At 47.4% G+C, this 27,217-nt stretch overlaps 1 protein-coding gene and 1 long non-coding RNA gene across 9 annotated transcripts in view; one reads left to right on the forward strand and one right to left on the reverse strand.

Annotated features, from left to right (window-relative positions):
- Positions 1–27,217, reverse strand: part of TANC2 (tetratricopeptide repeat, ankyrin repeat and coiled-coil containing 2) — a 237,374-nt gene that overhangs the window by 137,911 nt on the left and 72,246 nt on the right. For 4 of the 8 annotated variants that reach the window (XM_051768652.1, XM_051768648.1, XM_051768647.1 and 1 more), the window contains exons 4-5: positions 14,189–14,260; positions 9,775–9,954 (exon numbers count right to left, since the gene is read on the reverse strand). In XM_051768652.1, the coding sequence (XP_051624612.1) occupies positions 9,775–9,954; positions 14,189–14,260 (252 nt within the window). Of the gene's footprint in view, positions 1–3,253; positions 4,508–9,774; positions 9,955–14,188; positions 14,261–27,217 lie in introns of those variants that run through there. The other 4 variants (XM_051768651.1, XM_051768653.1, XM_051768650.1 and 1 more) reach the window with 4 other exon arrangements.
- On the forward strand, positions 19,098–23,877 carry LOC127461180 (uncharacterized). Its single transcript, XR_007899981.1, has 3 exons — positions 19,098–19,775; positions 21,163–21,227; positions 22,400–23,877. It is a non-coding gene; the product is annotated as an uncharacterized LOC127461180 (long non-coding RNA).

Consider the following 27,217-nt stretch of genomic DNA (forward strand, 5'->3'; position numbering starts at 1 on the left):
TTCTGCCAAAGGAATGCTGAGCCTTTGGGAAGTGACCCAACCCAACACCCCAGTCATGAGGACACAGGGAGAGGTTTCCAAACCAGGCTGTCCCGTTGTGACAGAAGTAGGAGAAGACCAGAGAACATGCCCAGTTGGAGATGATGGCTTTTCCCCAGAAAACAGGCAGCCCAGGAGGACACAAGGGCTTATTCCAAAGAGGATCCTGTGAAGGTTCTTCTGCTCCCAAGTGCACAGGACACCTCCGAGGGCACGTTCCGGGAGCAGGAGGAGGAAAGATGTAGCCAAGGGAAGAGAGATGGCCTGATTTAACTCCACGGGAGGCTTTCTACACCACCTCCTCTTGCTATAGAAACCTCTTAGCTACGTCTAAAAATTCAAATTCTCACACAGCAGAAGTGTAATCGTGACAGATTCTCCATTTTGTGCAGCCCCAGTGTGAAATAAGGACAATTCCTATCCCCGAGCCTCTGAAAAAGTCATGGAGGTTCACGACTGGTTTTTTTGCCTTTTTAACGTTTCTCTGCACTAAAGAAACTTTTGGGGTCCTTCCTTTGTTTAAGCATCTACGGAATGATGTGAAAGGCAGAGCTGTTATCACCTTCTCCCAGCTCCAGGGCTGTGATGACATGTTTACCACATCCTCTGCAAGGCTGAGCAGTCCAACAGCCTCGATGCAAATAAATACAATCCGTGGGAAGAGCAAATTCTAAAGGTTCTGCAGGGCTGGTGGGCAGACAACAACCTCACCAACACCGAGGGAAAATGTGGGATTTTCTGCATCTCTCGCTTGCAATTCCTGCTCTGTCAATATGGAAGGGTGTCAAAACAAGACAGAATAGGGTTTGTCTTATAAACAGCACTGGGGCAAATCCATGCTAGAACTGGACTTTCAAAAGCCAATAAATATGATCTGCCAGTTTTTTCCTTGCTTTCATTCAAAAAAATAAAAGTTACGTCCAAACTACGCAGAAATCAATGCAAAAACGTCACAAGTTTGACAGATCTCCAGCAAAAAAAAAACCCCTCAGTGCAGGATTTGTTTGAATGCCAAAAGTTACAAACAGACATATTATTTATCTGCATAAATTTCAAAGACAGTTTTGGAGCTCCAAAAAAACCTAAGTGGGAAATTTCCCCCATTTCACACGAAGAGTTCTGTTGGTTTAATAAAGATAAATGTGCATCTGTGGGTACACAGGGGCACGTTCATCCACCTGTTTCATCTCTGCAAGCCCAGTTGGTTTCCATTTAAGTCTGTGCCTGTCAAAACAAATCACAAGTCCAAAAATAATGGAGCAAGAATCCCAAAAATGGATAGTTAAGAACTGGCACACCAGGAAAAAAATATTCAGTGCACGTTAGTGTAACTGAACGAGGATCCTCCTTCTCCAGCAGGTTCATTGTTGGAGGCAAAATCCCAGAAATACTGAGGTTGGAAAAGACCTCCAGGATCATCCCTGTGCCCCATCCCCACCTTGTCCCCCAGCCCAGAGCGCTCAGTGCCACGTCCAGTCCTTCCTTGGACACCTCCAGGGATGGGGACTCCAAACCTCCCTGGGCAGCCCCTGCCAGTGCCTGACAGCCCTTTCCATGAAAAAATTCTTCCTGAGACATCGGGGTTTGTCACGTGAAGAGTTCAAGACAGGACTGAAAATCCATGTGCCCGAAGCACAATGAAGTGTTGCTTCTCTGTGTGTGTGTGTGAGGTCATTTTTTAAATCAATAATTCTGACAAAACGCAAGTTTTCTACTTGTGAAACCTCTAGCCAGCCTCGGTTTGCATGGCATCAGGGAAAATTCAACGGAAAATGAACTATGCCCAATAAAAAAACACATACTATGCACCTTGAAACCCCCCCCCCCGTGAATGTGGGGGCACTTCCCAGGTAACTGGGTGCCTTGGATCTGCTGTGCATCCCGAGGTGCAGGGTGGGCCTCCCACCCAACCTCCACTCCCACACAGAACCAGGAATTTCACATCAGTGTCTTGCCCACAGTATGACAGAGAATTCAATAAAAAGGAACACAAGCCTGCTGCGAACATTACGGTATAAAAATACTTTAGAAAGAGCAAAAGCTGTCCTGCCACCAACAATTTTAAGCACAAAAATGAGCTGCAACATGAGCACCAGGCACTTCAACAGCTTTTCCTCAAATCACACCTTGATAATGATTGTTTATTTATTTGTGTTTCTAGCAGCACTGAATTAAAACTCTTTGTGAAAAGCAAATATCTCCCTCTCTCAGCACATGGGGGTTTTACAATCCATTCCAATCTAATCTGTGGTCGTTTTGGAACCGAGAAGGAAAACCTTATCTCAATCCTATTGTTCTAACATTTTAAAAACAAACCACTTGGTATCTGTAGCATTTTCAACTCTCTCCCCAGCAGACCTATTCCAGCAAATGCTGAGAAATGGAATTTTTTCACTGCACATTCGTTTGGTTCTGTGGGAGGAATTCTGCACACGCGAGCGAGGTGACAAACTCGGATTATGTAAAACTATTGCAACAACAACTACAAGACAAATAAGCAGCAGCAGCATCACCCCTCCTGACACCAAATCCCTCCTAGTAATGGCTTCCTTGCCAAGCAGGAGCCCCAGAATCCCTTATTGCACATCGATTTCCTGCAGTTAGAGGAGGCCAAGGAACGCCAAACACAATTCCAGTCAAAGTCCAGGCACCACAAATTGGCCAAATACTCACAGGGCTTTGTCTGCTCTCCCCATCCCCTGCGTGTGCAGCCCGGCAGCGGAGCCGGCCAGGCTGGGAATTCAGGGATCCCAGCGCCTGGAGAGCAGCACTCCAGCCCGGATCCTCCTCTGGTGCCCCCCTCTCCCTAGCGCCGGCTCCATCCCGCCGCTCCCCACGTCAGGATGATGTTACAGGTGACACCTCCCGCCGCTGATGTCAAAGCTCCGCTCCCGAAAGCGCGACCGACCGACCGACCGACCGGCGGCTCCCTGCGGTGCCCGCCGCCCCTCCGAGCATCACCTCAGCATCACCTCGGCATCACCTCAGCACCACCTCGGCATCACCTCGGCATCACCTCGGCATCACCTCAGCACCACCTCAGCATCACCTCAGCATCACCTCAGCACCACCTCAGCATCACCTCGGCATCACCTCGGCATCACCTCGGCACCACCTCGGCACCACCTCAGCATCACCTCGGCATCACCTCAGCATCACCTCAGCATCACCTCAGCACCACCTCAGCATCACCTCGGCATCACCTCAGCATCACCTCAGCATCTTCGGGGGGCCACGGAGCGGCTCCGGGAGGATTGTGGAGAAGCTCGTGGACACGGAGCCTTCCCCTCTTCTCCAAGTCCCCCCGAGCTGCTTTAATTCCTTCCGGAACGCTGCAGCAAACGCAGCCTTTACGCCTCCCTCGGGGGGGGAAAACGGAGGATTTCTACAGTTCCTTTCTATGGCGCAGCTTAATTTGCTGTTTTCCTAGAGCGAAGTGCTGAAGGAACAGGGAAATAAAGGAGGAGTGAGTGGTTCAGGGATGCTCTGCCGAACATTTCGGAGTAAGCCGGGGGGCTGGCGATGCAGCCCAGGACCGGAGCTGATGAATGGTGCAGTGCTGCTGTTGGCATGGCAACTAAGGGAAAAAAAGCAGCACCATATAAGGAGTTGTGACATGGATTCTGGGAGCAATTTATACTAAAAGGCTCTAAGCCCTCGGATGCTTTAAAGCTGCAGCAGCCCCTTCTTGGTGGGCACAGGTTTCATTGTTCACACTGAAGGAATGGGCACAAATCTCCCGACACACGGTCGTGTCCAGCCCGGACACGCCTGCACTGGGAGAGCTGTGCCAAAACACAGCCAAACAACATGATTTTGCAGCACATTCCAATAACTAGAATTGAAATAACTGAATTTATTAATGAAGGGAAACGTACAGATGATAATAACGACCCCAAATGAACGTCTGTGGTAACGAGGGTACCACCGAGCCCTCCCAGCCCCACACAGGTGAGCAGCTCTGTCCACACAGAGTGAGGCTGAGATGAGCCAAACTGCAGCACCATCAGGTGGCTGAGAGCCTGAGTGGCACTGCCACCAACACTGATGCTGCCACTGCTCCAAGGGACAGGAAAACATCCCAAATTAACCTGTAACCCAACCGCTGCTGGGCAAGGAAGGCTGGTGGTGCCCACAAAGCATCTTCAGGTACAGCAGAGCAGGGAAAGCCAACTCACACACAGCTGCCACAGCAAGCTGTGGGCAAGGCCAGGGTTTGTATTCCATGTACAGCATGGAGCAGGAAAACCACACTATTTTCCACAATCATCATCAGCTTTTCACTTGACACACGAGCTCAAAGAGACAATGCACTGGGAGGGAGAGGATCAAACACCAACACAACACTGCAGGTCTGGAGCCTGTGCTCCGCAACTGGAATCTTAACATCTAGAAATCCTTCCCTTTGATGACTCTGTTTTATTTGAAAAAACACAGAAACTCAGAATGGTTTGGGTTGGAAGGAACCTTAAATCATCCAGTGCCACCCCCTGCCATGGGCAGGGACACCTTCCACTGGCCCAGGTTGCTCCAAGCCCCGTCCAACCTGGTCTTGGACACTTCCAGGGATCCAGGGGCAGCCACAGCTTCTCTGGGCAACCTGTGCCAGTCCCTCCTCACCCTCACATCACAGAATCATCATTAAGGCTGGAAAAGTCCTTTAAGATCATCAAATCCAACCATCAGTGCAGCACCACCATCACGTTCCAACACTGAACCACGTCCTCAAGTGCCACATCCACACATCTTCTGAACACTTCCAGGAGTGGTGACTCCACCACTTCCCACATGTGCCAGCCCAGCTGGTTTCCCCCCAGCACTCCCACCCCTGGAGCTGGGCCTCAGCATCCCTCCTGCTCCCACCCAGCTGAGCTGGTGCATCACTTTGGAGAGAGAGAGAACAAGTAGTCCCAGGGGCTGCAATCATTAATCCGGGCCTGTCAGCACTAAATAAGAAACAATTAAAAGTTTTCAAGCAGACAGAGCTCAGCTTTTTAATCCCACAATTACAACCAGCAGCGAGAATATCGAACCATTTGCTGAAGGTACAAAGAAGGGGGGGGTGACAATCCTCATGGCTATTCCCAAGAGATGCAAGGGTATCCCAAGAGGGGTGGGGAGGTGACAAGAGCCCAGCACTTCACATGACAGGGGGGATGGTGGCCCAGGGGATGTTGTCTGTGGGGACTGGGGGTTGTTGAGAACCACGACGGTGGGTCCTTACTGGTGTCACTGGGCAGAGCAAATGTCCATCCTGCTCTGCCCTGATCTGAAGGATCCAGTGAAAGAATACACATTCTCTTCAGCAAAGAGGCTGCTGTTAACTGCCTGAACACACCTAGGAATATTCCTACTCACTTCTGTGAAGTTCCCACATTCCCAAAGCACAAGGGAAGAACGTTCTCAAAGCAGAGGGTTTGCCATGAAACCAGTTCCCCGGGCCCATGTCTTTGAAGACACGGGAGCAGCTGATTCCCAGTGGATACAGGAGGGATGAGAATCCAACCCGAAGCATCTAGGCCAGCTTTTTGCTAGAAAAACACCATTTCTTTCCTAAATTTCCTGCTAATATTCCCCCCTCCTCCCTCTGAGCACACACACGTGGCTCTTTCTAAGAGAATCCTAACGCTTGCAGTCTGTCATTCAACGGGGGAAAAAAATAGCAAGAGCCAAGTACAGGGATGAATAAAATTATCCCCGCGCATATAAATGTGCAATATGCAAATGAACACTCCTTCCTGAGCAGGAGGAGGAGGAGTGGGGTGCGGCACAGGGCTTTGTGTGAACCCTCTGCACGTGCTGGGTTCCACAGGAACAGGAGAGACCGTGAGGAGCCGAGTTTTTTCAGCCCAATATCTCATTTATTAACCTAATAGGAGTATTTCTGGCACCGATTCATGAAAGCACTTAGAGACATTCATCCCTAAGCACCCCTCCTGGAAAGCAATCCTGTCCTCCAGGCAGGTACACAGCATTATTTTCCATGCAGCCATGGCTTTGAGGAAGCAATAACACACTTTTCATGTATGGGAGCACATTTAACCCCATTGTTTCGAAAGCAGTTGCTCTCTGTGCAACAAACACGGCGACTTTTAAGTGCTAATTTTCTCCCAGACACCAAACAAAATGGTGTCTTCACTTACTTATCCTGGGCTGGGGGGGGGGTGTGGGGGTTTTGCTTTCTTTTTATTATGTGTTTTTCACATTACACTTGCTAATAAAGCCACCGTTGTAAAAAAAAAATATTGAACAACATAAATTGAGGTTAAATGTGCTGATTTTAAATATGTTCTCAGCCAGTGCTAAACAAGAGGTGACACAGGCAGGAGAGGAGAGTTGATTACTTATGCTGACTATTACTTCACCCCTCAGAGCCACAATGACCTGAGTTTTCTTAATCACCAGACTATTCAGCAGAGTGGAAATTGCACCCGCATGGAATATTTATCACCCTCTGAATCCAGCCAAGTCTCCATACCCAGCAAACCCAGATACCAACATGTGAGTGACCTCAGCTCCTCTGGACAGAAAACCAACCCCCCGTGGAACGTGTTCCTGGGGCTTTTTACCAAACCCAGACATTTTAACTGCTTTAACTTCTTGGATGGAAAGCTGACTCAGTTACCAATCAGCCAGGTTAAGAACTTTAAAAGTTTATATTATCATAGAATCATGGAATGGTTTGGGTTGGAAGGGAGCTTAAAGATCATCCAGTGCCACCCCCTGCCATGGGCAGGGACACCTTTCACCAGCCCAGGTTGCTCCAAGCCCTGTCCAACCTGGCCTTGGACACTTCCAGGGATCCAGGGGCAGCCACAGCTTTCTCTGGGCAACCTGTGCCAGGGCCTCCCCACCCTCCCAGGGAACAATTCCTTCCTTATATCTAACCTTAATTTCCCCTTTTCCAGTTTTAACTCATTCCCGCTTATCCTGTCATTATAGTTCCTGAGGAAGAGTCCCTGTCTGGCTTCTCTGTATCCCCTTCAGATTCTGTCAGGCTGCTGCAAATATCTGGTAAATGGTCTCAGGAATTAAAGCTTTAGGAAAAAAAAAAATAATGTAAGAGACAATGAAGATTTTTATGCAGCAAACAGTCCCATCCTCTCCCCAGCCCCTCTGCAGATATGGAATTATGACAGGAATGGGGCAGTGCCACACAAAAGTCTGGAAGGAGCAAACAGCATGAAAAGCCCCTACAATTGGATAATTTCTCAACAATTTTCCATGCTCTGAAGGTCCCTTTGAAAAATCCATGTGGCAACTGTCAGGCAGACAAAAGCCTCTCTTTGTAACTTCAGTCTCCCAGAATCACCCTCATCCCTTCTCCGACAGAAATCACTGCTCACATTGTGTAGGATTAACCACTGGGCAGCAGAACGAGACACAGGAGAGGAGGAAACCACCAGAGAATCACAGAAACACGGAATATCCGGAGCTGGAAGGGACCCACAAGGATCCTGACAGCCAGTGAGCCTGGGTGGAACCTCTCTGTGCATTCACTGTTCAGCTCCTGGTGCCTCATTTTTATCTGAAAGCTCCCCCAGTCACATGAAGATTTTTGAATCAAGTTGCTTATCAATCCTGCCAGGTTTGGAGTGTGCTGTGATAGCATTTACCAGGCTGCTGTAAAATCAGGGAGGGTTATTGGGTGAAACTGGGGAGAAACACATCAAAAAATACATCGAGCTGTGAAGTTGTCTTCACAAATCTAATATTAACTCCTAATTTTCTTTATTTTTTTCTATCATGCTGGTATACTAATGAATAAAACTGAGGAGGGTCTTTATATAAACTGGCAGTCAACGTCCCCTAGCAAAAAATAAACCCCCAATTTTTTATCTGTTGATAAATGTCATTCCCCAGCCACCTTGTCCAACGGCATGAAGTTGTGTCAGGGCAGGGTTGGGATGGATGTCAGGGAAAGGTTCTTCCCCCAGAGGGTGGTTGGCACTGCCCAGGCTCCCCAGGGCACCAAGGCTGCCAGAGCTCCAGGAGGGTTTGGACAATGCCCTCAGGGACAGGGTGGGATTGTTGGGGTGTCTGTGCAGGGCCAGGGGTTGGATCAATGATTCATTGTGGGTCCTTTCCAACTCAGGATACTCTATGATTCTTTCTGCTGCTGAGGGATATTTCTGCTTTCTAAATCTCTCAGATTAGTAGTAAATAAGAGACAGACCATAAGGAATAGTTGAGGAAACGTGATAAATACTCTGAATAACAAAGAGCAGAAGTGCTGCTTTCCCCGCTCCTTTCCACATCACCCTATAAAAGCAAACAAATTCCTACCATGACTGCAGAAGGATGGAAAATAAACTCCTTCCTTTTACAATATCAACAGCAAATTAAACTAATAATTTTAAAAATCTACTCCACCAATGCAGGGAAACACCCCCTGAATTCCAAGTGCATGGGGAGCTCTGCTGGAGTCATCGAGACCTGGACGTGCAGAGCATGAGCAGGGGTTTGGCTGGGACAGGCCTGGGTGCAGCTGGAACAGGGGATTTCAAACAGATGGAAAAGGGAAAGCATGCAAGTAGAAGACAGATGGAGTCACATTCCCAATGCATACCCAGTGGAGTTTAGTGTGTGACCCCAAAATGGACCCCTGAACAAAAGTGGGAGCCTGCACTTTTCTTCTCTTGCTTCTGTGCAATAACAGTTCTCAGCATTTTATGGACACCACCCTGGTTTGTCCCCAACCTTTCCAGGCCTACATCTCACAGCATGTCATTCCCAAATCTCCCTGACAGAGGAATGTTTCACCAGGTGAACACCTGCAGCTCTATCCCACCCCATGGGAGGGTGAGCACAGGCTCCAGGGAGCTGCCCAACCCCTGGGGTTTGGAGGAATCCTCATCCCTCTCCTTGAATTACCACCTGCAAAAGCCACTGCTGGAATTCCAGGTCTTTTGAGGAACTACTGGGATGCTCCAAAGAGCAGCCCTGCCCAATCATGGAATTGTGGCTCTGTCACAACTCAGAATCTCTCCCTCTTGTTCCCAATTTCTCCTTTCAACAGAGAGCAGGGAAAACAAAAGGCACCAAGTGTATCAGAGCTCCCTTGTAGGTCAGATTATAGACAGTAAAAATGCTTTTTGGAGGTTTCCCTCAGTACAAGCACAGGACACTGGCTGCTTTTTCTTAAAGGTGGGCACAGAGTGGGGTCAGATTTTAGGCAAAACACAAGTTTTTCAAACTGTTACCAGCAGAAACACTTTTTTTTCAGGCTTTTACATGGATGTTGAACTCCAAGTGCTTTTGAAAATCCAACTACTTTACCATCTCTAGGTGTTCAAACCACAATCCCAGCAAATCAGATAAACAAAACAGTTTAAAAATATGCATGAATAAAAAAAAAAAAGTCACTTTGCTGTAGAAGTTTATCATTTTTCTGATGTGCTCTTGGCATTCAAAATTTAAGCATCAAGTTCTTTGAAATTACTGTAACACTTCCCCTGTGCAAAAACCACAACACAAAGCTGAACTAAAACACACCTAGAAATTTCTCAGAAAAACTCGAGAACATTTGTAAACCAGAGAGATCTTTTTTTCAGAATAGAAAGATTTCTCTGTCAGCACGAAATCCAATCCATCCCTGGGTTTGACCAAAGCAGCTGCTTTAACAAACGAGGGAATGACTTGGACACAGAAGCCCTTCAAAAGCCTTTTTTTTCTTACAGATTTTTTGCACCAACGGACCTTAAAAGCCCCAGTGAAGTTTATTAAAGTCCTTACCAGTTAACTTCTTCACAGGTTGGAGCCGAACACTGATAGACTGATGTGTGAGTAAGGGGGAGGATGGAAGGGAGCGGGACATGCCCTCCATAATCCGAATGTGCTGCATACCTTCGGTCACTGGGAGAGGAGGAATTGCGTAGTCGGGTTCAAAAGCACAGTCGTTCTCTGTGGAGGTGCCTGGAGGGGAGAGGAAAACCAAAATGAACAGGTTAGAAAGAGAGCAAGGGAGAGGATCCTGCTTTGTCATTCCGAGACAGGCACTGGCACGGGGGGAGCCCCGCTCGCCCATGCTCCTCCTGAACAGTGTTGACACCTCCCTTAAAGAAATTGCACTTTGGAACAGCATCTCAGCACCCCTCTCTACAAGATGAACAGCAGGACCATGAAGAATTTCTTTCAGTATTCTTAATTTGTCTGTCAGAGTCTGAGAGTCACCAGTTTCCAACACAGCGATCGTCACCAAACTGATGGGTTTTAGATTGTGGGTTTCTAATAAAAGACTCTTCCAGTTGAACTGAATTTCAATATGAGGATCTTTAGCCCCCCCAAAATTCCCAACCCCCAAATAAAATGGAAGAACAAAAGCCTCCAACAACAAGCACCAGCTCCAACTCTCCCCAGAGACACATAAAGCCCGTGTGGGGGTTGCATCGCTGAAGATCCACATGTAAGACACAAAATAACACAAAAACAAGTGGAGATAGAACAATAAAAGCACATATTGCTAATTGGTGCAATCAATATTAATGACAAATGAAGGGCAGGTGCTCCAGATCAGCAAGAGTCAGGAGCCAGAAGGTTCCTCCCATTAGCTGCAGATATGGAAACTTCGGGGTCAAGGACACCTGGATCTCCACCTCTCGTCAGTAAGATGAACAACCTAACCCAGACTACTCATAATTCATCTGCAAAACCAACCTGAAACTGTTAACATGAATATTTCATCACTGATAATGTGAGAAGGCCACATTCCTGCCACACTGTTACGAGATGGATTTTGGCTTTTAGTGCCTGCTGATGTTTTCCCTCCATAAAGATGTTCCTTATTGGATTTCCACTGGATAGCTGTGCTGTTCTCAATGGCTAGTGAGAATATGTTTACAAGAGAAAATGTAACTGCTGAGGAGACAGACAAAAGTGGGGAGAAGACAAAAGGGCAGTGCCTCAAACACATGGTGCTCCAGAGGAGACAACGGACTCGCTGCATTCCCGATATCCAAAGGACAACGTGAACAATCCAACATGTTGTTGGAAAAACCCACATGGAAATAACTGCCAAAAATCTTGGACTGGTTCCTGAAGGGTTCTGGGAGGTTGAAGCACCTGTGGCTGAGATCCATCCATTCCAGATGCCAACTTTCAGGAACATCTCTTGGTGGTTTTGTACCATCCTTTACGGGAAAGGCGAACAAGCACTAACACCCTTCACACACACACTGGTTTTGACAGTTCCAAACACAGCTCTCACTCTCTGCTCCCTGAACCCTCTCAGATACCATGAGCTGAACCTGCTGCTGACTCTGCCAGCCCGGTCAGGCTCCCTGGGAGCTCCAGGGAAGACAAACCACCACTGCTGCCAAAACCGGCGCCAACAAAACCAGCCTACAGAGGGTTTTCAAAATGCATTTGTTGGCACCAGGCATGAAAAAAAAAAGATTTGCCACCACTGATTTTGATTCTTAAAAACAGTCTGAATTGTCTCAGGCCTGATTTTAGGGAACAATAAACCAGGGGCATCTCCTGCAGCTCAAGGTCTGGGAAAGACCTCCAAGTCCATGTGTTTTACTGGTTATTATGGTGTAAGCTCCCAGTGGCTTTCATCAATCTGCCTAAAATCAAGGGCAGTATTTTATACAGAAATAAAGGAATTATTGGTAAAGTGTTCAGTAGCATTTCCCCTCTTAAAATTCAAATGCTTTACAACAAAACAACGAACTCGCAAAACTCCCACGAGGTACCACTTTCATTCACAGATGTCAAAATTTCTCTCACCCCTTGGCAGAGTAAATGAACACACACACAAGGTCACTGAAACAGTCTGAAATTTGTTTTGGTAAGAAAGAACACTGGGTTTAACAAACCCTGGAATTAGGGATCATTCATGGCTGAACTGGAACTTGGACAGTTTGCTTACGGAATATACTTAAATAGAATGTTCCTGCAAAGTGCATATTTGAACTGATTAACTATTTCTTGGAGTTTTACAAGATAATCACAGAACTGTTCAGGTTGGAAAAGACCTTTAAGACCATCAAGCCCAACCATCAACCAGCACCATCACCATGTTCACCACAAAACTGTGTCAAGTCCCGCATCCACACAGTTTTCAAACACTTCCAGGGATGGTGACTCCACTGCTTCCCTGGCCAGCCTGTGCCAGGGCTGGACAACCCTTTCCAAGAGAAAAATGTTCTTAATATTCATCCTAAACCTCCCCTGGCACAACTTGAGGCTGTTTCCTCTTGTCCTGCCAACGAAGCTTTGCAGACACTGTGACACTCAGAGCATCGTGTGGCCAATGTGGGAGGTGGAAGAGCAAGAAGACAACTGCCCCATTTCAGCTGGATGCTTCACCCAAGGATAATAAACCCCTTTAACCCACCAGCATGAAAAATACCCATTAACACGTGCAGACAGATTGCAAGTGATGGGGACAGAGCAGGGCAAAGTTAAAAGATAATATTTTATGGAGCAAAGAGACTCCTGCCACACTGCAGAAAGTCTGCATCTACAACTGCACCCACAGATGCAAAGGGAAGCATTTAGCTCAGAAGCTTGTTTCTCCAAGAAGTTGGAAGTTTTTTTGACCTTTTCCCCTTTTTTCCCCTCTTATGGTGACACTCCTTGCTAGTTCCTGTAGTTTCTTGACCCACTGAACGGGAATGGGTTGGTGATTCTTGGACAAGGATTTGCAACAAATCCCCACATCCTCTGCTCAAACTCGCCCCTTTCCCATGGCAGGGAAGATCCTGAATATCCAGCCTGAAAGGGAACCTGAGAGAGCAGAGTGTGTGCAAGGAGTGTTGGAAGCAGCTCCCAGCAGCAGCTCAGCTGCTCTGCTCCATAACAAGAAACCACATGGGCCAGACACAGGGAAGGACATCCCAGGGAGCCACGGTAGAGGAAGGCTCAGCTTCCAGCAGGAACACAACAGCAACTTTATGGGAGCTCAGAATACGTGGGGAAGAGCAATATCAGGGTTCAGTCTGCACCCTGAAACACAGCTCCTCGTACGCAGGTGGCCACGGGGTGTGCACAGCTACAGAGTCCCTGGCTCCTTCCTCATTTTATTTTCACTCTATTTTAAAAGCAGGAAATTCAAAATAACGAATTTAAAACCAGTAATTAAAAGATCCTATGTGAGCAGAGCAGCTGACACCTCACAGGGTTTCAGGGTTTTTTTAACTCCCAGTTCTGACCGTAGCTTCACTCACTCATTTTGCCCGGGCACTACTGGAATACTGCCAAAAAAGAACAATGCTCTGGAGAAAAGGCTTCCATAATAAGTCATTAGGACACCATGACAACAACAGGCTTGAACCTAAATGCAAGGAAAATTATTGCTGCAATCCCAAAGAGAAAATAAGTCAATGCACGTAGCACCTACCAGAGCCCTGCTTCCCAAAAATGCTGCTCAGCCTCAAAGCCGTGTGAAAATCCAGCGTTTGCACAATCCTCACAAATGAGAAAATGCTTAAAACTAAGTAAAGCTGTTTCAAAGGACACCTAAGCCAGCAGAGATCTAAGAGCTGGTGCTGTCAGGGACAGAAATCCCCATTACACGGCTTTGTGTGCTGTTAACCACCAAACCTACTCTGAGGGATGGATACTCGACAAAGAGTTTGTACAATTGTTATTTTAGTAATATAAATCCTATTTTTAGTACTGTCTTCCTCAGACCTTTTGCCCTGTTCCTGCAGGATGAAGGAAACCAAAGCCGAAGATGTAACACGGGGTTGCTCAGCCCCCAGGCAGGTACACACAGGTCCATCCCATCCCGGGGTTTGGAGAGGGATGGTCTGGTTATGGAGAACCTGCCGGGTTCCCACTTTGCCATCGATGGGAAGGCAAGTGGAAACTTGGAAACTAAGCGTTGTTTTGGGCTGGTAACAGCTGAAGAACTCCAGCACCACCAGCTCCAGTGTGTAACTCCCCAGTTGGAATACGGAGACACCGCGCTCTGGAACACGGACTCTGCAGGTCCACCCGTGCCGAGCCAGGAGGAATTCGGGTAAACCCCTTCAACCACACAAAGGCTGTCTGGTCTGGGAATGCCAGCACGTTTGGGGGCAACGACAGCGGGTGCAAAGCCCTTCAGATCACACAGTTTTACGAGAAACACGACACGTGGGAGGCACCGACGGCGAACACACGAGACGAGTCCCCGAGGCAGAAGAACACTCAGGTTTACCTTGCCCAGCTCGGCTCTGATGGGAGTCTACACTTGCCTGTCTTCGGTCTGGTGGCTCCTCGTTCCCTCCATCTGCATGAGAACCAAAACAGCACAAGTAGAACATCATAGTGGACAGGTCAGGCAGATGCAACTTTTCCTTGAGTCCCATCACCTATCTCGAGGGGGAGAAGGGCAGGACAAAAGGTCCCTCTGGCAGACTGGAACCAGGGAAAGCACTGCCCGGCTCTGCTGCTCCTTCCAGCTTCTCCCCAGCTCACTGCACATGGAATCTGTGAGGTCCTCAGGATAGGAGGAGGATTTTAATTGCTCCTACTGACCCCCCCGGGACATTTGAATGAAATAAGAACCAAATTGTGCATCTTCTCAACAAAAATCTTCAACGAGCTCCTCCACTCTGGACCATTATCTCAAAATATAAAAATATTGAGCATTGGAATAAAGAGATCTAGGAGAACAAAAAAAAAAAATTGAACTATGAAATTTGAAACTGTGTCCCTCTAAAATTATTTGTCAGCTAAAAGCTGGGAAGGCTGGGAAGAACAAAGCCACTGGTTACATCCTCTCGAAACTCTTTAGGAAAGCAGCTACAGTTCACAAATCCCAAATCCATCTGGATAAATGCAGAGTGGGACCTTGTGTACAATATTATACAATTAATTAACAGGCTGCTCTTCATTGATCAACTGACCAGATTAGAAACAATAGATTCACCCATCAATACAGATGCTCGAGTTCATGGGATTTCTGGCAGCTGGGAGCACAAAGAAGCCCAGCTCTGCACAGTGGGAAGCAGCAAACCCAGGGGTTTCAAGTGCAGGATGTATTTCAGTGGTTCTTACCCCTTAGGGCAGGGGAAGGGGAAGCTTTTAGAACCTTTAAAAATAGTTTTGATATAACTGAATTCTTAAATAGCTGTTTAAAAACCTCAGTTGTCGGGTTTAGCATTGAAACTTTCCAATGCTACTAAAAGCAGCTGCACTCTGATATATTTATAACTGGATATCTCTAAAGAAGTTATTTGTTGGAGGGTCCTGCTGTGCCATAAAGTAATTTATCAACTCCTGTTACATGGGAGTTCTGTCTGGCTTAAAGGGAAGTTGTGAATTGCAGCACAAGAGCAGAACTGATACGGGGACCAAAAATTTCAGTCTACTCCCATCCCCATCCCCCCCCCCCCTCCCCCCCCAAAAAAAAGTAGGATCTCAGCCCAGGCTGGAGGAGGTCTTTTGTTTCCTCTTCCCTTCCCAGCCCTCAGTTTCCCTGAAGCCCTGCTCAGGCACCTTGAACAGGTGCCAGCAAGGCCATTTTCTGTCACCTTTGCATCTTTCCCTGCTGACAAAGCAGCTGCACGTGAAGGTCACTCAGCTACAGCAACCCCGAGTATCAATTTATACCAACTGCTCCCTCCCCCATAAGGCATCGACTGCCAGGTGTCAGGGGGGCCACAGGCCAGGACACCTCCCCTGCTCCCTTTTCCATTCTGGATGTGACACTGCAACCACCACTGCAAGTGGGATGTGTCCACAGGAGCTTTTATTAGCCTGGAGAGACCCTCTTGGGGATTAGCTGCACTGAGCCTTCCTACAGAGAGCAGCACTGGCAGAGCCCTGTCTCTGGATCTGCACTGGTAACACCCCAGCACTGGTTTGGACAGTGCCATGCAGAGAGGTCACAGCACCATCATCACCATCATCCTCATCACTAAATGCCCACAGCTGCAAACTCCCATGGTCAACCTCTAAGTCGTGGAGAAAACAAAAACCTTTGAGTTCCGAACACAAATCCAAATGCAAAATAATTAAAAAGACTGAACATTGCAAAATAAGACAAAATAAGACAAAGTCTCAATATTAAAATCAGGAGTAAAACCCTGTATTTGTCCAAAGCCACCTGATCATCAGCAAAAGACAAACTTCATCCCTGAAAGTTCCCCCAGTCCCTGGAAGTGTCCAAGGCCAGGTTGGACAGGGTTTGGAGCAATCTGGGCTAGTGGAAGGTATCCCTGCCCATGGCAGGGGGTGGAATGGGATAAGCTTTAAGGTCCCTTCCAACCCAACCCAGTCTGGGATCTCTGATGATTCTGTGAATCAATCTCTTTGACCACCTGGAGAGGAAACACTTCTCCTGTACCATCACCTGGGTGTGTCAAACCCAGCCCTGAGAACTGGCCAAGGCAGAGGCCTGGGGGCACCAGACATGGGGTACAACAGGGAACCCCCTTCCAAACCTCCCAGAGCAGAACTAAGACATTCCACTCCTCCCCTATTTGACCTGAGAAAACCAAATGAGCCAACACAGAGGAACCCAAAGGAGATGGGGATGAGAAGATCATCCAACCCTTTGTAGCGCAAGACAACGGCACACACTCGTCCCTGCTGGTCTGCAATTATCCCGGGATAAACATGATTTTTCCTTGCAGAATAGTGGTTTATTCAACTTCCACGTGGGATCCGGGCCAGGAATAACAGAGTGGAAGGTGGCTTTGGGCAGCAGCTGCTCCCCAACGTGCTCCAACACTCAACTGGTGGGACAGAGAATGGTGACAATGCTCTGCCAGAGCCATCGGGGTGGGGAAGAGGAGCAGCTGCTCAGGAGCCAGAGTCTGGGACAGATCTCAGCAAGTTACACCATGTACGAAGGGGGAGAGAAAGCTCACAGCAAATTAACTTCCAGAACGAATTCAGGAGGGTGGGAAAGGTAAAAATAAACCAGATGACTCAGCAGATATTAAATCTTCAGTCGACTCACGGGCGCTGCTGCATCTGGTGTGGCTGCAGCAAAGGAGGAGCTTGGGGGAAACCCAGGGCACCCTGGGGGGCTCATCCTCATCCAGTGGTTTCTAGGGAATATTTTAAGAACTCCCCCAGCCAGTGTGTAGCTCTCCTTGTGACAGAGATCCAGCAGTGCAGGTTGGGCAAACCCAGGGGTTCACTGTAACCCAGGTAAGGCTGGTTTGGGAAGCCCTTTGCCCTCTGCCCATGGACCACCAACCCTCCCACCTGCCCTGCCCTGCCCATTCAAGTAAAAACAGTGGAAAACACAGAGCATCCTGCAGCAGATCCAGGCAGGAGGGATCCTCCAGGGCAGGAAAGAGGAAATGAAAATACTTGGAATAAAATATAAAAAAAATACAAACAAATCAATGCCAGGGAGTGGAGAAGGCTGGCACCTGCAGAATTAACAAGTATGGTGAGAGGCACAGAGGCTGCAGGACAGGAAGGAACAGCCACAGTTGAGAGCTGAACAACTGAACTATAATTTTTTTCCTCTCTTTGCTACAAATCAGAACGTTGAGCACACTCAGCTCCTGGCAGTGGAGGATCAAGGTTACCAGGGAACAACAGCACACATAATTAAAGAGTTATCTTCAAGGAGATGCAAAAAAAAGGGGAAATTACTGTTGCTAAGGGAATATTAATTCTCACGTTTTTCAACCTCTCAAGTGCTCGAATGTACAGTGTTGATAAAGTCCATCTCTGTGTGCACATCAGGGCTCTGTCACTCCAACAACACTCCCAGTTATTTTATTTATGCACGATTTTCAGCAGTTGTTAGTATTTGCATCAGCAAATAACTATTATTTATAGACATGACCTACTATCTGGACAACACTTTGGGGACAGTATCACTCGTGGAGTTCAATCAACTCAGTTGCTGTAACGATTGTGAACGCGGTGAAACACCAGAGTTATCGACAACCCCCCCTCATGCAACAGCTAAAAGAGGTCACCAGCAGCAAATCATTGCTGTGAAATCATTGCTGGAGAACACAGCTGTCTGTGTTAATTTAAAATAAAGATCAGAACAGACCCTGGTTAAGGAGCTTCTACAGAAGTTGTAATGAGAAACAGAAAACAGATATTCTTCACAAATGCCACAAGGGAAGTGAATAATATAGTAAATATTATACAGTAAATAGTAAATACTGACTCAGTAATCTATATTCTCTTGCACCTTGCCAGGAGAGGCAGGAAAACTTCTGTGATGTTTTGTTTTTTTTTTAAATCTCAGTGTTAAGTCCATTCAGGCTCACACATTATTTTAATTTCCAAAAGATGCTGTCTCATCAGTGTCCAGCATTCCTGCAGCTGGGATGTTGGAACCTGGGGTCAGAAACCCAAAGAGTGCCTGGTTCTGTGGCAAGCACAGAGTAAACAGTCATGGCTATTAACCCTTTCCCTCAGTTCCAGAGGTTAAGGAAGCTCAAGGATCATGGTTAGTCACAGGTTCAGCAGAGCAGCCTCTCCTACTGTAACCAGGTCTTAGGAAGGCTCCTGCTTCCCCTTCTCCCCCATCCCCATCCCACCAGTTCTCCACTAAAACCAGCGACACAACAAACCCTCCCACTACACACAACAACTGGATTCTTTGAACAGGAAAAGACAATCCCAAGGGTTTCAGCATTCCTAAACAAAACCACTGCACAAAACACCCCGTGGCCACCAGCACCAGGGGGCTGCCTACAGGAGCCAGATCCCTCTGCACCAGCACATCTGACCCCAGCAAACCCCACAGCACTCCCACGTGATGTCAGCAAACCCCACAGCCCCTCCAATGTGATGTCAGCAAACCCCACAGCACTCCAATGTGATGTCAGCAAACCCCACAGTACTCCCATGTGATGTCAGCAAACCCCACAGCACTCCCATGTGATGTCAGCAAACCCCACAGCCCCTTCAACAAGATCCCAGCAAACCCCACAATGTGATGTCAGCAAACCCCACAGCACTCCAATGTGATCCCAACAAACCCCACAGCCCCTCCAATGTGATATCAGCAAATCCCACAGCCCCTCCAATGTGATCCCACCAAACCCCACAGCCCCTCCAATGTGATATCAGCAAATCCCACAGCACTCCAATGTGATCCCAACAAACCCCACAGCCCCTCCAGTGTGATCCCAGCAAACCCCACAGCTCCTCCAGCAGCACCTCCCGCCAGGTTAAAGTCAAACACAACAAGTTATACATAAATTCAAGTGGCAGCAGCCCAGTATTCCTGGTTTCCTATTTCATTTCCAACCCACACCGTGACTAAACGTCTCCCCAGACCCCTGATGTGACACGGCAGTTCTGAAGGCAGATAATCCGAGGTGGGTGAGGCTGCTCCAGCACGCCGGGAAATCCGCAGCGGAGCTGGCAGAGCTCCACTGGAAGAGCTGATCAATAGTTTCAATCCATATCGGATCAAAAAGGCAGAGGAGACTCACACAAAGCCAGTCCAGCTGTTAGGAACAGCTCCGATCCCAGCCCAGCCCGGCATCCCTGCGGAAGGTGTGCCCGGCACGGCGGCAGGTGACACGGCTCCCCACTGCCATCGTGCCCCCCAGAGCACAAACCCGGGGAAAATGAACCCCAAACCAACCAAATCCAACCACCCCGGGGGTGGGAGCCCGCTGGAACGATCCCGGAGCTGCCGCAGCCGGCGCTGGCTCCGACCCCGGAGCCGCCGCAGCGATGCCGGCGTAGGACAGGGAGCTGCAAATCTCAGCGTTCCCGATGGATCCCAGCCTGGAACGACACGAGGGATTCCAGCCTGGCGAGGAATGACACGTGCCAAACCATCCGCCCGCTGCTCCTCCGGGGTGAGCCGTGCCTGGAAAGGGGCGAAGCGTTCCCAGCCGGAGCGGGAGGGCAGAGGGGGGCCCGGTCTGGGACTGGAAAAGGGTTATTTTTGATCAAAAATCCTTCCGGATTGTTGAGTTCGTGAGGGGGTTTTCTGCCTCAGAAAACAAATATTAAAATTATTATCATGCTCAAATTAATTCTCATAACGGAACAACAGGACTACTATTATTTTTGTTGTTGCTGTTGTTACAAAATTACTATTGTGGTTAAAAATGGTGTTATAATTAAAAAATAGCATTATTATTAAAATCAGTGTTATGGTTAAAATTAGTATGATACAAGTTATTATGATAATAGAAATCATTAAGTACTGCATTAAATTATTAATGCACCTATCCCTGCTAAAATAACTCCCTGATGGGAGTGTTGAGGTGAAGGGGGGGCTGGGGGTAGTTGTGGGTATTGAAGGTGGAAGATTTTTTTCTGATGGAACTATAGGACAGACCTGGGTTATTAATCACTGTATCATTAAAATCCAGCTCCTCAACCACTTTTCAGCCCTTAGCACAGATTCACAGGGGTTGGAAAAGGCCTCCAAGTCCACCCTGTGCCTGATGGAAGTCACAGGAATGTTTCCCTAAGTATAATACTGCATTTAGTAATTGCTGATCCACGGGCCATCAAGAGACTTTCTTCCTTTTTTTTGCAAACAACCTGCCAGTATTTCAAAGGCTGTGTTTTGAAATACTTCGGCTAAATTGGAAAATTAATATACATTTAATTCGGGTTTTAGCTCATTATGTGGTAAATACAGTCCCAGTGGCCACCAGAGCAGTGAGCAAATGCAGAGTCAGCACTGCCACAGGTATGGAATGACTTCAGCTGAGTCCATGGCTTGAAAATAACTTGGAATATCATAAAATGTTCAACATTATGAACAGATACTGCTGAGCCCTGGTTTTAGCAGGCCTGATGGAGAGCAGGATCCTGGGGTCATTCCCATGTTGTTAACACCCCCAAAGACCAGGACACAAGTGCTCCTTAGCCCATTATTGCTTAGCAAACTACATGACAGGTTTTATCCTGTATGTGCACTTCATACTTGGGGCACTTTAAAATGCCATTAATAAGTATCTTAGCTAAATTTATAAACAAAGGGCAGCTCCCCTCAGTGCCCACATCTATCCCAGCTCAGTAAGGAGTGATCTCCAGAGGAAAAAGCAATCCTTCTACACAGGAGATGGAAAACACAGCCAGTGATAAGACATTTATTTCAGATAAAATATCTGCTTTGCTATCAAACCAGAGAGGCTGACAACTCACCCCGAGCACCATTTGTCAAAACATTATTACTGCACCATTTTGCATTTTACTTCTAACTTTTAGCTTTGTTCTGACAAGCAGATGAAGACCTTTTGTTCCCAAACCATGAGACAACCAGAAGATAAATGAGGTTAACAGGTAATGAGGTATGGGGCCTCCACAGACTCTTCACCTGGACCTCTTCTGCTCCGAATTTTTCTCCCTTTAAAGCAACCTGCACCACCACCACTGCCCGTTGGGGCAACTTCCCCAAGCCCACGGGGTCATTCCCGAGTGACAGGCTCTTCATTAGCAAAGCAGCATTATATCATACAACAAAAATGCAACTTGTGACCCGAGGAACACACCTTGGGAGCCAAACTTCAGCACCTGCAGCGCTGATCTGATACACCAGCATTTGCAGTTTGGACATACTGAGGGTTATCTTACAAGAAACTTTGTTAAAGATGCCCAAAATTCAGTGTTTGGGAAGAAGCAGCCAGCTAGAAAAGTCCCTCTGAAGTGTTTAACACTGGGACAGTGCCAGCCCTGCTCCAGCACAGACATGGGACCGTTCCTTCGTAGAAACATGGAATCACTGAGGTTGGAAAAGCCCTCTGAGATCATCGAGTCCAACCATCCCCCAGCACTGCCAAGGCCACACTGTCCATATCCCCAAGTGCCACATCCACAGGGCTTTTCAATCCCTCCAGGGATGGGGACTCCACCCCTGCCCTGGGCAGCTGTGCCAGGGCTGGACAACCCTCTGGGTGAAGAAATTTTCCCTTATATCCAACCTAAACCTCCCCTGGCACAACTTGAGGGCGTTTCTTCTTGTCCTGTTGCTTATTCCCTGGGAGAAGAGACCACCACCCCCCTCCTGTCAGGGAGCTGCAGAGAGCGAGAAGGTCCCCCCTGAGCCTCCTTTTCTCCAGGTTTTTCCCCTTCACCTTCCCTGCTCTCCAAAGTACAGCTTCCCACTCCCAGCTGTGACCATCCCTGTGTCACCTCAACCACGGTGACGTGGAAAACCATCCTCACAAGTGCCTGGAGGAACAGAAAGCCCCATTCCCAGACACCCTGTGCTCACCCACCTCCCATGGACCTCTCCAGCTGCTCTCACACCCTCGTGGGCTCTCTCCCACTCTGCCCAAAAGCGCCTCAGGATTTCTCCAGCTCATACTAAACCTGCCTCAGACACAATTTCCATGGGGGGAAACAGAACTTGCATTATCCTTATTCCCTAACACATCATCCAAAGCTAAAAGTTAAGCAGAAAGGCATGAAAACAAACAAGTTGTCGTTGACACTGAAGCACAAATTGTTTCTTTTCTGGCAGCAGAACAGAATGTCATCCTGGTCCTTGGGAAGACGTGGTCTCCTCTACTCTGGGATAAGGAGAACTCAGTGCCAAATTGGGTTAGCCCAGAATTAAATCTGGCAACACAAACAGAACGAGTTTTGAGGTGTTTCATCTTCCAATCCGAAGAGATATAATAATAAATATGTATGAGTGGGGAAAAGAGGTAGGAAAAGATAAAAATAACCAGAATATTTCCAAATATCAAGGAACAACTCCACAGACAGTCCAGTTGCTCATTTTTTAAACCTCACTCCAAGGTGGGAAAACCCTTTGTTCTGTATGGGAGAGCTCTGGGGGGGAAGTGGAAGTGTGCTGGTGATGAGGGAAGGGGATGAGAGAAGGAGGCTCAGCCATGACTGACTCCTGAATTCCCTCCCTGTCAGCACTGACTCCACTTGCTGTCACTCTCCATCTGTAAATTATAAAATACTTGTAGGCTCTAATAGGGCTGTCTGAGACCTTCAGCAACCACAAGCATTTCCAGCTTAAAATAAAACCCATGACAGATACACTAATTATTCCAACTGACTCACTATGTTAAAATGTCATTAACTAAAAACAATTAACACTCTATCACATATTACTTTCTTAACCGCTACCACAATGCAAATTTTGCCTTTGCATTTGTGTGTGTCCCTCTAATTGGAAGTTCAAATGGCATTTTTAGAACAGCTTAGTGGTCATCTGTCCTAAAATTAGTTGAGAAAATTGGTACAAGTGACTGAAGCTCAAAATAGTCGAGGCTGCTGCCAGCACTCAGCGATCCCTGCACAGCGACGGAACGGGAACAGGGAGAGGGGTTTGTCAGGGACTCAAAGTCCTATTGCAGAAGAAAAAGGCTCTGAAATCCCCCAGGCCCATAAGTGATATATTGAAAATATCACTTTGGCCTTGGTTGAACCCACAGGAATCCAAAGGCCCATCCAAGGTCTTCCCCTGGGAATTCCCCAGAGCACCGAACCCCTCGGAGCAGGGGATGCTCCCCTCGTGTTGCTGGGGATGAAGGGCAGAGAGTGCAGGGGCAAAGCCAAGCCAGTGGGCACAGGTATGGGCATGGGAATGCTCCACAGGACATGGGCACACCCTGCTGCTGCCTCTGGGATGTGTCTGTCCCACCTCCCTTGGAAAGGAGGTCATGGCGAGGCGAGGGTCGGTCTCTTCTCCCAGGGAACAAGGGACAGGATAAGGGGAAACAGCCTCGAGTTCTGCCAGGGGAGCTTCAGGTTGGATAACAGGGAAAATTCCTTCACTCCAAGAGTGGTCAAGCTCTGGCACGGGCTGCCCAGGCCAGGGGTGGAGTCACCCTCCCTGGAAGGGCTCAAACCAAGAGCCAACGTGGCACTGGGCGCTGTGGTTCCGTGGGGACAGCGGGATTCGGTCAAAGGCTGGGCCTTGATGATCTTGGAGGTCTTTTCCAACCTCAGTGATTCTATCAAACCACAAGCACAGCCTACCAAAATCCCAAGTGAAATACTCCAAGGACTTGTAAAGGTTTAAGTTAATCCTGGTTTTAGAACTTGAACCTTTTTTTCTCGTATAACCCCAGCACACCCCATTTTAGAGTCACAGCTGCTATGGCCAGTGTGTCCTTCCTACACCTTCAATTAGCTTCACAGCTACCAAAACATTAATTTTGCCACACAAAACTGAGGACTCAGTGCTGCTGATGCTCCTCAAGTGATTTTTCCAAGCTCTAGGAGTAAATTCTGTGACAGTCAGCAACGGTGTCCAGGCACGAGTCCCTCCTTCCACCTGTGGACCAACCACAACTTTTCACCTGCCCAAGGTATATTTAATTCAATTATCTTGGTCAACCCTATTGATTTATCTATGACTTATGCAGGACACTGATTATTGGCAGAGCATTCCAGCACATCTGGAGCAGGATTTGGCACCATTAAGGCAGATCTTCCAGCTTTACACGTGCACGAGATAATCACTGTGGTGGTGTCACAATTAAATGTGCTGGGACAGGCTGGTCTAAAACTCTTCTCACTCTCCAACAATAATCATAGAATCATGGAGTATTTAGCACTGGAAGGGACCTGAAAGCCATCTAGTAAATGATGAGGGTTTTAGTACTGAAAAAAGTCATTTATCTACAGTCTGAGTCTGAATGAGCCAGTGAAATGACAGTCAGATAACTAAGGGGGAAAAAAAATCCCATCTGAAAGCCTTTTATTTCCCAGCATTTCATTGTTTTCTCCCAGATGTAACAGTGGATATTATTTCCATCAGCAGCTCGTGCTGCATTCTGCACTCTCATACTGCAGTGGAATTAACTCTCCCATCCCATCTCCAGTAAAAACAAGCACTATCCATGTTTTTAGAAACACATCAGTACTTTTTATCAAAGTTATTTCAACCCAAAGCAACCAAAATCCTTCTTCCAGTCTGTTATCTCCTGGAATCCAGATCACTAAATGTTAGAAGTTGTACTTAAACACAACAGTAGGAATAATGCAACCCAAACATCCTCGGGAATCATCACTCTCCTGTGGCTCCAACTGCAATGGAAAAAGCTTCCCTAACTGAATTTATTTTAGTTAGAGTAAGGGCAGTGACTAAAGCATCAATTTGAAAGTAAGAAGTAAAGCATTTTTGATAATATAGGTAATGAATTGTCCTTCTGATTTTGATTCAAATTGCTGGGAAAAGTGTTTCACTTCAATAACAAAGGTACTTCAGTTATCCATGCAGAAATGTATGTACAGTCACAATTTATGGCCTTTGATCATAAATATCACTTGTTTTCCTACTCTGAGCAATTAGACAGTAAGATATAAAGAGAAGTTAACAGTTCTACTTAGTTGGAAGAATGAGTAATTACTTGTAAAAACGATTTCCCAGACACTCCTCAAGCTGCAGTAGCAGCACTGGAGATCACACAACGTTCACAACCACTCACAGCCAGGGCTTTCATGGAATTAAATACTGAAGGAATTCAACAGGAAAAACAATACAGGAATTTGCAGTGTCACTTTGCACCATCATTGATTTCCATCCATGAGACTATTCCTAGATATTCCTCCATGAATTTTAGGTGACACTTCCCCAACCCCACACAGTCCAAAGCTACACAGTAAGTTCTGTACCACAATGAAGGGCTCATCCCAGGTATGGAAAAACACTGGATTTAGGCAGGAACAACACAAGAGGGTCTAAAGAAGGCAAAGGAGGGGGAGCAAAGCATTAGTGCATCATCTCTTGGTTACTACAGTGGACTCCCCATCCCTGGAAGTGTCCAAGGTCAGGTTGGACAGGGCTTGGAGCAACCTGGGCTAGTGGAAGGTGTCCCTGCCCATGGCAGAGGGAGGAATGAGGTGAGCTTTGAGGTCCCTTCCCACCCAAACCATTCCATAGAATCATAGAATCACAGAATCAGCTGGGTTTGGAAGGGACCTCTGAGATCATCAAGTCCAACCCTTGATCCAACCCCGCTGTGGTTCCCAGCCCATGGCACTGATGCCACATCCAGTCTGTCCTTAAACACCTCCAGGGATGGAGAATCCACCACTTCCCTGGGCAGCCCATTCCAATGGCTGAGCACCCTCTCTGCAAAGAAATTCTTCCTAATGTCCAACCTAACCCTCCCCTGGCACAGCTGCAGACCCAGCCCTCTTGTCTTGCTGATGGTTGCCTGGGAAAAGAGACCAACCCCCCCCGGCTCCCCCCTCCTGTCAGGGAGTTGCAGAGAGTGAGGAGGTCTCCCCTGAGCCTCCTCTTCTCCAGGCTGAGCCCCCCCAGCTCCCTCAGCCTCTCCTCACAGCACTTGTGCTCCAGTCCCTTCCCCAGCCTCGTTGCGCTCCTCTGGACCTGCTCCAGCCCCTCCATGTCCTTCCTGAGCTGAGGGCCCAGAGCTGGACACAGCACTCCAGGTGCTCTCTGGTTCCCAGGAGGAGCCCTGCCCATGCCAGGGATGCCCCATCCCTGGCACTGCAGCACCAGCAGCACCAGCCCGAGCCGCTGCCGCGCCGGGCGCAGATCACAGACTGCTCTGCAGAGGCCAGGCATAAATCTCACTAATTAATACAATTACAGAAGCTCTTTATAGTAATTTTTTTTTGATTTATCAACCAGGAGGCACAATCAATCCAGTCCTAGTGCATTACCCGTGATGGCTTCTAAATATTTTTTGCCAATTAAAACGATGTCAAGGATTACTCACATCCTGGAAGGTAAGAAACACTCCCTTCTCCTCCATCATTTCTAAGGGAGAAGGAAATAGTCACAGACAAGGACAAAGAGGTGCTGGAGTGAAAGAAAACAATTTCAGGAATAAAGAACTTCTCTCTCATCAATATTCCAGCAGATTCTGCTTCGTAAACGCTCCATTTGAAAGGGAATGTTGTTAAGTAAGAAACCTGTTCTTCAAAGAAATGCAAGTCATGGAGCACAGATCAATACCCAGCCTGTCCTCTGACACAAGGGGAAGTTTACCCTGGTCATATAATGCCATTAATGGGCACAGAAACAAAAAATCTCTTCCTGGTTAGAGAGAACATAAAAAACCCTACAAATAAATATTCTTAGAGAGAGAGAAAATGACATCAGAAACAATTAAGAAGTTATTTATATGGGCAATAATCAATAGCTTAAATGCAAATAATTTCAAAATGAGTGAAAGTAAAAAAATAAATGCCTTAAGGCAAAAACCTGATACTTTGGGGGGGGGTGCCCGGGGGGAGGAGGAGAAAAAAAAATCATTTAAAAATTGGTGAAAGCACTTGGTTTTCACATCTCTGCTCCTTCTCAGCACCACAGAAGCAGCTGACAACAGCAGATGGCACAAAA

Source organism: Manacus candei, unplaced genomic scaffold (genome assembly GCF_025592945.1).
Source record: "Manacus candei isolate 608988 ecotype Guabito, Panama unplaced genomic scaffold, ASM2559294v1 h1tg000096l, whole genome shotgun sequence".
Classification (NCBI taxonomy): Eukaryota; Metazoa; Chordata; class Aves; order Passeriformes; family Pipridae; genus Manacus; species Manacus candei.